General features: G+C 40.6%; 1 protein-coding gene across 2 annotated transcripts; it reads left to right on the forward strand.

Annotated features, from left to right (window-relative positions):
• Positions 1-299: 299 nt before the first annotated feature.
• On the forward strand, positions 300-13,290 carry lhx5 (LIM homeobox 5). 2 transcript variants are annotated; one of them, XM_010793386.1, is made up of 5 exons: positions 300-871; positions 2,847-3,070; positions 3,993-4,270; positions 6,919-7,084; positions 12,006-13,290. In XM_010793386.1, the coding sequence occupies exons 1-5, from the start codon at positions 699-701 to the stop codon at positions 12,353-12,355; spliced, it is 1,191 nt and encodes a 396-aa protein (XP_010791688.1). In that variant the 5' UTR covers positions 300-698; the 3' UTR covers positions 12,356-13,290. The 2 variants fall into 2 exon arrangements, with proteins under 2 accessions (XP_010791688.1, XP_010791689.1); XM_010793387.1 differs by having other exon boundaries at positions 12,077-12,277.
• The last annotated feature ends 83 nt before the right edge of the window (positions 13,291-13,373 follow it).

The raw sequence follows: 13,373 nt of genomic DNA on the forward strand, positions 1-13,373 counted from the left end.
AGATCTTACAGGGGGGATCTCAGTGGCACTAACTGATGCGTTTTTCCTTATAAAGTCAGTGGTGTCTCTGTGCCCCACCATGGAACCTTCCACATGCATGCCTGGCCCTGTGTTCCTGTGTGTGATGCAGGTTCGCTCCGAGGCTTCAGCTATGAACGTGTAACCATAACAACTGTGTTCTGATTGGCTCTCCTGCCACGGGAATTAACGAGGGCGTTATCCAATGTGAGCGCTGGCAAATCCTCGTGATAACCACAGCCACAGTGATGAGAAAGTGGCGGCGTGAGGTGAGCCCGTAAGGAAATGACTGGAACCAAAACAAAGCATGAGCGAAGGGATAAATTATTAGAAATAAACGCGTTTGAATAATGATTTTTTAACTGAGTTGGCGTGAGAAAACATGTCCGGTTTGTCCATTACGCAGTCTATCAGCTGGCGCGGCTGAAGCCTCTCGTCCTCTCTTTTGGATTGTGGATTGTGACAAGTGCCAGGACAGCAGCAGAACAGGACCAGGACTAATACTACCCTTCTCGGGGATTGTCCCTCTGCTGCCTTTCAACGGGAGGTTCCTCCACTTTTCGCCTGACAGCCCACCACCCGGAGCCAAGACGTTGTTCCCCGTAGACCCGGGTTGCCCCAGTCCGAGCAGTGCAGTCCGTGTGGGCAGGTCGGCACTCGGCGTCCTGCAGGCCGGAGACATGATGGCACACTGTGCCGGCTGTGAACGGCCCATCCTGGACCGGTTCCTCCTCAACGTGCTGGACCGAGCCTGGCACTCCAAGTGCGTCCAGTGCTGCGAGTGCAGCTGCGCCCTCTCCGAGAAGTGCTTCTCCAGGGACGGGAAGCTCTATTGCAAAACTGACTTTTTCAGGTATCGAGTCTGGATTCAAAGTTATTTAATATGGGCTCTGACTCCCGTCTTTACAAAAAAATACGCACAATACTTTGATTTAGGGTCAATGTTTCCAGGGGTACAAACAATTAAAAGATAAGAGGAATACAAAAACAAACCAGCAATATTAATGTGGCCCACAAAGTCAAGCCTGCAAATAATTTATATGTAAAGGCAGGCCAACATATCAAGGCAAGTGTAATATATTACCAGCAGAAGAGAGCTGCCCAAAAACCAATGTAGAAGTGTACATTATTTATTTAATTTGCAGGCTTTTAAAATAAATGATCAGTCGTGTATTTTTGGCCTTTTAAAATGGGGCCTCTACAACAAAACAACTAACATTTAATTTCATTCTGCATCCACGTATTCTGCGTTTTTATCTATTTTCCAGATCCAGACAACACTTTTTCCCAAACACCCATTAGGCTATTAACCGTTTCACAATTCCTAAAAAGTGTCTCAGGTAATTGAGTGATAAGTGAAGCCCTTGTTTGTCCGGTCGCACTCTCTTAGCATCATTTTCATTTGTATGTGTCAGTTATTTTCGCCCAAATTATCTAATGACATGTAAGACATTAGCCTTTGTCCGGAAGGGCTGTTATTGGCCTCGCACGGCCTTGGCCATCATATTAGCGCAGGTCCCATCAAGCGGTGGATTTAAATGGCCAGCCATTAGCCAGGCGAAACAGTAATCACCCTAATATGTCCATTTGTTGTGTAAGTAGAGTTGTGCCCTTTCGCTGGGGGAGGCTTGGCCATGCATGTGAAAGAGGGGACAGTGGAGCGATACCATTGCAAATGGAGAGACAAGCCTACATTAGTGTTAAAACAATGCTTCACAAAAGGAGTGCTTGCTTTCACCCTGAGGCTTAAGCACCCCCCGACAGGCCGGCTGAAAATCCAGGTATAACAGTCCCAAAGAGAGCCAACATCTGCCTTTAAACTCTTCATATTAGTAAAAGCATTAATGCAGGTGATAAACACTCACTGAATAACTCTTAATAATACTCAGGTGTGATTTATTTCATCCCTTTCCTCCATTATGCAAATACAAAAGCAGTCCTTCCAAATCAGGGGGGGTATGCTGCAGAATTTATTTTTGGGTTATTTGTGTATCAAATTGATGAGTCTTCCCACTCGGTATTTAAGCGGGTGAATATGGATTAAGAGAAGATTTTCACGCTAAAATGCTCCTACTCTGCTTAATCCTATAATATATCCGTGGCTACAATGTGTTGATTGTCACTAATACGTTTTGCGTGGGGTTATTGTCAGAGCACCTCCATCAAAAATAATGAGCATGCGTTTTCTCTCGATCCTCAATATAAAAAAGGCAAAGACTGATTTTTTTTTCCTATTTGATTTCTTTCGTTTGAACGCTTCTCCGTCGCTACTATGTTCCCAGAAGATAGAGACAGGTGACATGCGTCTGCTTTTTTGTTTATTGTGAATGTTTTTTTACTTATTACTAAATACATAGGATACTTTACAAAAATATTTAATAGTACTGCTAATGTATTATTATACGGACTTTTACTGGAATCATGAGAAGCATTGTCTAAGCATTGTTTTAGTGTTAAAATATATTATTATTATTATTGCAATTATTATCATTCTGTTATTATTACTCTGTGCTGGTATGTGCTAGTATAATATTTGGCTGGAAATAAAAACAGTTTTAGCATTATTATATTTTGGATTGTGTAAGTGTTAGTGCTGGAACTATTCCTACCAAACTATTATGATATAATTATCACTTCTTATTATTGCTGATATGGTTATTTGGAGAAAATCAAGGCTGATTTTTTAAATCATGTCTTGTCCCCAACAAGGGCTTTTTGCGCTTCTTCTGTCATAATTTTGTTTGGGCCTTAACTCGATGCAATCTCGCTTTTGTATTTAATAACAAAAAAACAACATATATTTGACATTATTTTTTCGTTTTTTGCAGGCGGTTTGGCACTAAATGCGCGGGCTGTCTGCAGGGCATCTCTCCAAACGACCTGGTCCGCAAAGCGCGCAACAAAGTGTTCCACCTGAACTGCTTCACCTGCATGGTGTGTAACAAGCAGCTGTCCACGGGAGAGGAGCTTTACGTGATAGACGAAAACAAGTTTGTGTGCAAAGAAGATTACGCCAGCTCCGGGGCCATTAAGGAAGTCAACTTGAACTCAGGTAATCAACGCGATAATAAGCCGTGATCAGTGTGTGTTCGTCTCTTTTTCCATCTCAAATCGCCTTGTTCTGGACAAATAAATAAATCCACATCTGATAAATATAATTGGCTTTTGAATGGAGGGAAATATGATGGAGCCTATAACGTCCCGTCATATTCAGTTTTTTGTTGAACCTTTGCTTTGTCCGTGGAGAGCATTTCACAACAACCTTGTCAGATGATTGGTTTCAATATTTGCCTTCCGCAGGACAATGGCTTTCTATTATTGTACACCAGGATCCGCTGGGGATGACGTTAGTGTGTCCAGCTCCTCTTCCCGCAGTCTATTCATCCCCATCCCGCCTGTGCATTCAGACTGACGCTCCCTTATCCTGAACGGCCCACATGTGTACATAGACGTATTTGTGTGTGATATTCAATCATGTGCAATGTAGCCTTCTGTATGTATTTAATCAGAAATAGTTTTCAGTGATATATTTAACAAGCTATTTTATGAAATCTGCAAATACCTTCAATAAGTAATAATAATAATAATAATATAATATTAAGCTTAATGTGTTAAGCAGAAATGCAGTCCAACGCTCATCTCAGCCACAGAAAATGTATAATACCAATAGAAGACATACATTGAGCATAACAGAGACGTTGAATAGCCTATAACATAGAAAAAAAATGTAACATAGGTAATATAACTAAAAGGTGAATTAAAAAGAGGATAGTGCACATTCACAATCAAGTAGGAGGGAAATCTCACCCTTGTGCCTTTTTTCTGACAGTGTTCAATGAAATATGACACATATTTTGAATGCATATTTTCTAGTGTTGCCGCTGTGCATCTCCAAGCCTAATTAACCCCCCCCCTTTCCTCCTCTTGCGTGACATTTCGGATCGTGACCTTCCTCTTGTTTGTTTGCCCCTCAGTGTCGTCGTGTACAGATAGGAGTTTATCGCCGGATCTGCAGGACCCAATACAGGACGACATAAAAGAGACGGACAATTCCACGTCCTCTGATAAGGAAACGAACAATATTGAGAATGAGGAGCAGAACTCGGGGACCAAAAGGCGGGGGCCCCGGACCACCATCAAGGCCAAGCAGCTGGAAACGTTAAAGGCCGCGTTTGTCGCGACGCCGAAACCCACCCGGCACATCCGGGAACAACTGGCCCAGGAAACAGGACTAAACATGCGCGTCATCCAGGTAGGATCAGCTGTGAGCGTGTGGGTAAAAGTGAATGAAATAGGGGAGGGTCACCAGAGACAAAGACAAATTAGAGACAAATTACGGATTATAAATTGCTTTTTGATTTAGCTGGAATTAACTGAGTTTTTAATTGAAGGTCTCATCATGTGTTAGAGAAATGTCAAACATAATTTGCTATATTAGCTGCATATAGATTCAATCTGACATTATCCCCAACGAATTCCATATGTGCACGTTTTCTATTACTAAAGCCATTTTTGATGGAATTGTAATCTCAAATAATAATGATACAAATATTTCTAAAATGGGGATAATTGCCTAAACACGTGACAAGTACAATCTTTGTCATCTTGCATTATAATTTGTATTTTAACAACAGTCTTATAGTAAAACTCAATCAGTGGAAGCAGTGTGTGGCCTAAAATGAGTTTTATTTCCCCACATGACAATGTAATCTCCCCTGTCTTTTTTCATTTAAAGTAGCCCTAAAATATTCTACATTTCACATTTTTTAATTTGTTTTTCTGCTTTTAGAATAATTCCACTAATGATTTTATTTAAACCACTACTTTAAAAAATATGTTCTGTTCATTCCACTTTTTTTAATTCCTATAAATTCCACTCCTATTTGTGTTTAATTTCCACGTCGCTGTACACCTGCAGGCGTTCATTTATGCCCTGAAATTAAGTTCTACAAATCCAATTTACTGATACATGGATATAATAAATACCTTCTTTTTTTTTTGAAGAATGTAATTTATTTTGTGCAGACAGTGGTTCTTTTAGTAATCAAACATGTTGCACAGCCATGAAATTAGTAAAAGGTTAGTTTTGTGTTTTGCCAGAGGCAGGAGAACCTCCAAACATGATTTGCAGTTAAACACAAACACACACTGTTTTGGACCCTGTCTGCCTTTTTCACCCTCAAACACAAATACACAGAAACACACAGAAACACACATACAGTGTCTGAGTTGCAGACTGTGTCAGGATGATTAGCACCATCCCTGCCAACTGTGATGTGGCTTTTTGTGCACTCACTGTAATTATCGCTGATTTCACAGATTTACATACCACCCTCCCCTTTCCCACCTCTCTGCTCTTACTCACTTGCAGCCTGTTCCCACTGCATATCAGAGCAGACCAGGGCCTCTCCAGAGCCCCTTCTATATCATATACTGCAGGCTGCTGTGTGTGCGTGTGTGAGAGCTGCATCAACAGAGCTCAATCAAGCAGTCAATAAATCAATCAATCAATCAATCAATCAGGCAGTCGTCCCTCCGCTGTGATCCCCACCCCTGTGTGTTGCTTGGAGCCAAAATGGAGGCTGTGTTTCGTCATCTTCCTCCTCCTCCTTGCTCACTGTGTGTTAAATACCATTGCTTTCAACACGGGGAGCCCTGTGAGCCACGCTGCTTTCTCCAGCATGTGTATGTAATCCCTAAGCAACGCTCTCTCGAGGGGAGCGGGAGCATTTCCATAAAAATGTACCCTACAGTTAGACGATTGTTCTCAATAAGCAGGTGTCGCCTCTGCCGCCGGAGCACATAGAACAGCGTCTAAGTGGTTTTAGGTGTTTTTGTGTGTATGTTGTTGCTAATCTCTAGCACAGTGGGATTTTGCCTCTGGTGTAGCCTGGCTGGGGTGAGCATACATCATTATACAGCAGTGATGCAAAGGAGAAACAAGATATGTTATGTGCTTATAATGCAGACACTCTTCCATATGGTGTGTAGTCAAATCCTCCTTTGTTCCTCTTCAAAGACAGTTTATCTAACGTTGGTGAAAAGGCTCTGATTTGAAGGTTTAACTGTTTATTTGAACGTTGCTAAGTTGCATTAGGTTGTGTGTTGGGGCACAATTGCTAATCCTCTGTATTGTGTATTTGTATACAATCATAGATAACACGTTTCATTTTAAACAGAACATCTTTATGAGACTTTTCTCCTTTGATACTTTGTGCTTTCTGGAGAAATATTGTCACACTTCTATTATGTATATAAAAGGGTGAATTACAGGTACCGAAAGATTCTGGTATAAAACTATGCAAATCTGATATTTTGGTTGGTTTTAACATTTTCTGTGAACTGGAACTGCATTTGAATGGTTTACACGTTTAGTTGAACTTTAACAGCATTAGAGGAGTTTGTTTGTGCCATTTGAATGCCAAGATCCGAGAATCTAAACCTAAAAGAACGCGAAACAATACTGTAAATACATTTCAAAATGTTTACAGAGCTTTCGGAGAAGTGGGAGGATGATGAAACAGATGCACATTTATTTCTTCATAAAGAATGACTATTTAGCTTTTAAATACCAGCCCTTTCAAAGGCTTGAATCTATTCAAATCTGCATTTTAATGATGCTTCATACAAACTCTGTAACAGTGAGCATGAAGTTGAACAGATCTGTGAAATGAACCAAAGTGATCAGGATTTAAATGAAGCTGATTAATATACATTTGTTTTCAATTCTGTTAGTATTTTGTGTTTGTGCATGATGCAACAGACTGAATCTTGTAGTTATCAGGATCAGATTTTACATCTTACAATGGTTTGTACTCTTCGCATGAGACATTAGAAGCTAACAGTGATAAAGCAGTGTCATGGTGATCATCTTTTTCTTGTCTTCCTGGTTTGATGCAGGTCTGGTTTCAGAACAGAAGGTCCAAAGAGCGACGAATGAAGCAGCTGAGTGCTCTGGGGGCCCGGCGGCACGCCTTCTTCAGGGGCCCGAGGAGGATGAGGCCCCTGGGAGGAAGGCTGGAGGATCCCGACATCTTAGGACCCGGGGCCTACGGTTATTACGGAGGTAAGAATGAAAGTGTTCACAAAACACGCAGGGCCACTTTACTTAACTTTACATTTACAAGTCCTATATGTCTTAAATATCATGGGTCATTTTTGCATGATTATTGCAAAAATGTTGGGGTTCTACTTTGTTCAGCAAATGTGATCACAAAATCACCTCTATGCTGGGTTCATCCTCACTTTTATACTTGAATTGTATTTTACAAACACTGCTAATAGTTACCGTGTGAGGCTGCAGGAAGATTACATAAAGCGTATTTTTCATCCACTAAACACTGCAGAGGGTAAAGGGTATTTGTTTTGGAAAACAAGATGCACGTGATTCTTTCTTTTAAGTCCATTAATCTTCTGTACAAAAATAGATAATATGATCAGTCTTTCATTTGTGGGAATGCTCTGTGAAAGTTCAAGAGCTGTTTTTCTAATTTAAGTTTTTCTATAAAGATTCTGAAGGCTCGAAATAATTATTAAACCTGCTAAATTCTCACAAACTGACTCTCAGTCCTACAGTGCTCATGCTGGAGAGATGTATTCCAATCAGACCACAGGAGGGGTGGCACATTTTAGTCATTCATTTGAACTCAAAAGATCATGTGTTTTCATTTATAAAAAAAAAATACAAAACTAGTTTTTGTGGGATTTTGAACATTTGAACAAAAAGTCACTTCTTGAACGTCATCCCTTTTCTGCAAAGTTCTTAATTACCATGTTGAATATACATTTGCTGTGTCTTTAACAAATGATTAGGGTCAATGTTTAGACTCTTTTTAAGAGAACTGAGATGTTATAGCAGGTTTTTTTATAAGTTTTAAAGAAAAAAAAGCATTGCAATAATTAATGGCGAATATTTCGACCATTAAAAGATAAATATTCGGAAGAAGAACTCCAACCAACAAAACACTGACATGCGATTTTATATTAAAATGTAATTTGCATATTACATTATAACCTTTCAGGTCAACTATAAACACCTCTTTAGCAATAACATTAGTAATGACTTTCTTTTGGCCGGCTTAGATGAAAACATGTAGAGCTTCATGTGGTGACCAGGAAACTGCAAATTAAAATAACTATGTGTCTGACTGACCTGCAGCATAACAAGCCTTTTGAATATTTGTAGCTATTACAATTGTGAAATCATCTCTTAATTGAGTTCTGGAGATAGGCTCCACCTAGTTTTCCACATATTCAAATGAATTTCTGATGAAATTATAAGCATTTATTTATTTACACTGTATTTTCTATTCTTACTCAAAAAGCTATGCAATCTCCAGTTGGTGTAAGGACTCCTTCAAATCAATATCCCTCTGAAGAATCTCGATTGTATGCTATTAAAGCCTCAGTTGGTCAAGAAAAAAAAGACATTTGATGACAATAGCAGATGGCCGGCATGCTATAACAACAACAACAACGGCTCCACACTGAACTGCAGGAATAAATCAGATGCACCTGTCATGTATATCAGCAGTTTGTTTTTCAAGGACAGTCTGAGAGGCATGGTTTCTATACAGCTCCTGCACATCTACCTGAAAGGCCGGGGCATTGAAGATACAATGAGCTGAAGCTGTCAAGGCTGCGAGGCAGGGAGTGGGAGGGGGAAACGTAGGACAAAACCTTCATCCCTCACTCTCCTGCTTTCTTCGCACGCTGCTTTTCACACCCTATTGTGCCGCAGCAGCAACAAGCCAGTCTGTTGGTCTCTATCCGAGCTCGCTGCCTCCTTATGTTCCTCCGCTGCTGCTTAGCGAGGCAGGAATACCTGTGTGTCTGCATGCGCGAGGGTAATTATAGTTTACAGAGCCAACACCCCCTTTCCTCAATCCCCACCCCCATCTCACACACACACACGCCACGCAGGCCACAAAACACACGCTTGTTGTTTACTCTCAAGGTCGGCCAAACTAGCAGGGTCCTGTTTGTGAGATCAAATAATTAGCGTGTTTGTAAAGTCATGTCGGCTCCTATTGTTCCTGTTGATACTTTCCAAAAGCAACGGGCAACAGCAAATAAATGCAGTTGTTATAATTAGGCACCGTATTTCTTGATATGTAACCTGTTAGCTGCCTGTTTAGACTGAAATAAGAGGGACAAGAGCATATGGTGGGAGTGCATAAATGCTAGTGCAACATCTGGGGCAGCGGGAAGAAGTCTGCCATCGATCTCAGTTCAAGGTGGTGTAGAAACAGAATGGATTTAATGTATCTGAGGTAATTTGGAGCAGAGGGTGGATGTACATTTGGAAGGAGAATATGGAAGCGGGGAGAAGCAGAAGGCAGGCGGGGGCTTGTAATTGTTAATGGATGCAAACGGTTTGTGGAGTAATTGGCTACATGTGGAGTGGGGGAATCCTTTATAAACTGTTCTGACGGTATAAACAACTCAATAAATGTTTTAGGGAATAGTAAGTCAAATTGAATATGCAAAAGGGTGGCCTCCAGTACTTTTGCCATATCAACTCTTTACATATTGCAAGCCGGTTTCTTGTCCAGGTCTGCTTCCTTTTGAGACTGTGGCCGTGTTGAAAGGATTGTAAAGCGGTGACTTCTACAGTCTCTTCTTTATTAATAAAATAATATTTGTACATGTTGGTAAATATTCTCATTAGTCTAGCTATCAGCTTTTATACCACTATCAGCCAGTTAGCTTTGTTTATAGACTGGAAATGGGGAGAAAAACCTTCCCTAGCTTAGCAATATCCAATGGTAACAAACTCAGCTAATATCAAGGATATATCCCCTGCTGCTTGGTTCTCTATGCACACATAGGGAAGGCACGTTTATTTGAATAGCACATTTCAACACAAGACCATTTTAAAGTGCTTCACAAGAATGAAAACAACACATTAAAACCATTAAGATATAGTGAAACAGAAACACATACAAAAATTACATTGGAATACAGCTTAAGTGAGTGTTAATCACATTTCTCTGGTTTATAGCAAAGATCTAAAAGTGATGCTCAGTGCTGGGAATCAAATAAGGGTTGGTTCATCCTAATTTAAAACCTTTTGCATCATCTACTGTTAGTTCTGGGTTATTCAAGCTTTGAGATATTCAGAATTATTGTAGTTAAATACTCAGAGCAATGGACAGTGTTTTTTCCTGCTTCCCTGTTGACTAACAAATAAATAGTCACAGATAAAGGAACAAGGACATTGTTGTGAAAATGCTGTTAATAATTGTAATCCAAATGTTTCCACGCTGTGAGCACAAGGTTGTATTTTTGGGTGGGGGCAAATATCATAGAGATATACAAAGGTTTCTGCACGGCTAGACATTACTCGAGAGAAGTTACACCAAAAAAAAGTAAAGCCTTTAGTTTTGAATCCTGGACAGAATTCAAGATACATTCAAAGTAAACTTATAAATAATGACTTCACGTTGGAGACATGAATATGAAAATACCTGCAGATATTAAACATTAGTCTGGTGCGAAAAACTGCGCTGAAACCTCTCGGAGGCGTAAACATGTCAGTCAGTGTTAGAGGTTATGAAGGGAAGATTTGTAAATCCGTGTGTGTGCTGGAGATTTGTGTGAAAGCAAGGAATTTGGGCTGTATTGTGTCATTAATATGCCAGTTTCTGCTGCAGCGCTTTCAAGTGAAAGCCATGAGAAAGTTGAATTACTTTATACAATAAAAACATCAGTCATCACCACGCTTTGTTTAATATTGGAGAGAGGGGGGTTTTAAACCTCAAGTTAGTTGTTTTATTTGATGGAAAATATATATTATTGGGTTTTGGTTGGTCAGACTGTTTTGGTAAGGACATTCATTTCCCCCAGTGGATGAATCCTCGACATTGGTGATCCACTAACTTTTGCTGTAGGGCCACCATGAATGATGTACTAGATGAATTTACAGACTAAAAAAGCCATTGCTTCTGATTGATGCATATGTTGTTAAACATATGAAACCATTGAATTTAGGCCCCAACATAGATCTTCATGATGATTGGCTGAAATATTAAAGGCTTAATGCAGTTTGCATAGAGAACAATTTTGTCTTATGATGATTGTGATGCTGCACAAATGACTGGACTTGTATGGAAAGCTATTGATGATCCAAACCTGTTATTGTGGATAAAAACACAACAGCTAGGTGTGGTTTGATGGAATAATGGAGTAATACAAATGGATTAAGAGCGGTTACTAAATTGTTTGATTAGTCGATTGTCCAACATTCAATTGGAACATTTAAATAATCAATTCATATTTTTAGTTATTTACCAAGCTTCTTAGAATATCTATAAATAATTGTAAATTGTGTTTTTGGACTGTGGGTTGGACAAATCTAGTAATGTAAGGATACCACTCTGTGCTCTAGGAAATTGATATGGACATCTTGCACTGTTTTCTGACTTTACAGACCAAACATTTTATCAAAAAAACATTTAGCAGTATAATTGATAATGAAAATCATTGATAGTTGCACTCCTAGATGGATTGCATGCTGGGAATAATTGAGCGTGATCTGTGTAGCTCAGGAAGTAGCCACAGCCCAGTGAGGTAGAGGAGAGGGGATGGATGTTGCTGGAAGCTGCACCAGCCGTGACGGAGAGGAGATGCAGGCGACAGGACCTGGCAGGAAAATCATTCTGGAGTTCCTCATCCAAATCCCGAAGTTTCAGCAGGGGAATCCATCGAGAGGCACGCATGGCTGCGAGCTGAATGAGTGAGGGAGATGAATGCAGTGTGTAAAAGGCGAGAGAACTGAGGTGGAGAGGTGTGGAGTTGTTTATACACTCAAATGAGGCTGTTGGAGACTGGTTGGTTGGAAATTGGACATGATCAATTTCACCACTTAGGTAAGGGTGGAGGTGTGAAGCTGCACACCGCTGTGGGGGAATGTGGATATTTTGATGCATATTTAAATACTTTAATAGAATGTCTAACCCCTGGTGTTTTCTCCTGTCCCTCCGCAGAATACCAAGGTGACTATTATGGACCAGGAACTAACTACGACTTCTTCCCTCACGGCCCTCCATCCTCGCAGGCTCAGTCTCCGGCCGAGTCGCCCTACATCCTGAGCTCTGGACCCGGACCCATGGAGGGCTCAGGCCACCACCCCTCAGACGACCAAAGGTTCACGGACATGATCTCCCACGCTGAAACCCCCAGTCCAGAGCCGGGCTTACCAAACTCCCTGCAGCCTATCCCGGGGGAGGCCTACGGGGGCGGGCCCAGCCCCCCTTTCTCATTGGCCAGTAACTCCAGCTACAGTGCTCCCATGTCCCACCAAGGCCCGGAGATGGGAGAGAGCACAGCCTGGTAAAGGACAAAAAACAGGGATCTTTCCTGGGCTGAATGTCAGCCTGGTTAATTCAGGAGATGAAAAAGAAAAACACACACATTGGGAAGTGAACAATACAGCTGAAATTTTTATGGAGGACTTTTTAAATCACGGACTGATTTTGCCAATTTGAAATGGAATCAAGAATGGGACAGCCTGCTGGAAAAATGAATATTTGCTGCCCAGTAGACTCTCCAAAGCATATCCCCTCCTGGATTACTGGACTTGAAATGATTTAATAATAATAATTTGTGATTCCACCCAGCAAAAAATGCTAATCGCCTTCCCCTTGATGTTAACGAAGGTTCTTGTCATGCTCTAGGGACAAATTAGAGATTAATGCCAAAGGGGACATCTTAAGTTCTCTTAATTTCTGTCCACACTTTCTTTTTGCTTAAAAGCAATATGAGTTTTTATTATTATGTTCATTGCCACACTACACTCAATACTTAAAGATAAAGGACCAGGTTTAAAAACATGCTTTAATTTTCATATACAAAATCGTACGTGGCAAAATAGACATATTACGTTTAGTCAAAAACGTTGCTTTAAACGTTGCTTTAAGCGTTCGTCTCTGTTAGACAATATGTCAAATCAAAGGCTGCTTCTTCATAGAAACTATACACACACACACACACACACACACACACACACACACACACACACACACACACACACACACACACACACACACACACACACACATGCACACACATCTCTGGCATTGACTTTCTCCAGCACACATCTCAGCTTTAAGTCCCTTAATGCACAAAAAGCGTTTTTTGATCATAGCTCAAAAAGAAGGATGTCTATACCATTATTCAAAACACGGACACAATTATACCGACACTTGTACTCACTCAAGCACACACACATCGGCTAGTATGCTTACATGCACACACACACACGCACACACACACACACACACACACACACACACACACACACACACACACACACACACACACACACACACACACACACACACACACACACATAC

This window comes from Notothenia coriiceps, unplaced genomic scaffold (genome assembly GCF_000735185.1).
Source record: "Notothenia coriiceps isolate Sejong01 unplaced genomic scaffold, NC01 NC01_scaffold00037244, whole genome shotgun sequence".
NCBI lineage: Eukaryota > Metazoa > Chordata > Actinopteri > Perciformes > Nototheniidae > Notothenia > Notothenia coriiceps.

What these genes read in the sequence shown, in the direction of transcription:
- lhx5 (XM_010793386.1), top strand. Translation starts at nt 699, where the DNA reads ATGATGGCACACTGTGCCGGCTGTGAACGGCCCATCCTGGACCGGTTC. An exon ending in GGAAGTCAACTTGAACTCAG is followed by an intron (nt 3,071 to 3,992) that starts GTAATCAACGCG and finishes TTTGCCCCTCAG; the next exon opens with TGTCGTCGTGTACAGATAGG. An exon ending in GGCCTACGGTTATTACGGAG is followed by an intron (nt 7,085 to 12,005) that starts GTAAGAATGAAA and finishes GTCCCTCCGCAG; the next exon opens with AATACCAAGGTGACTATTAT.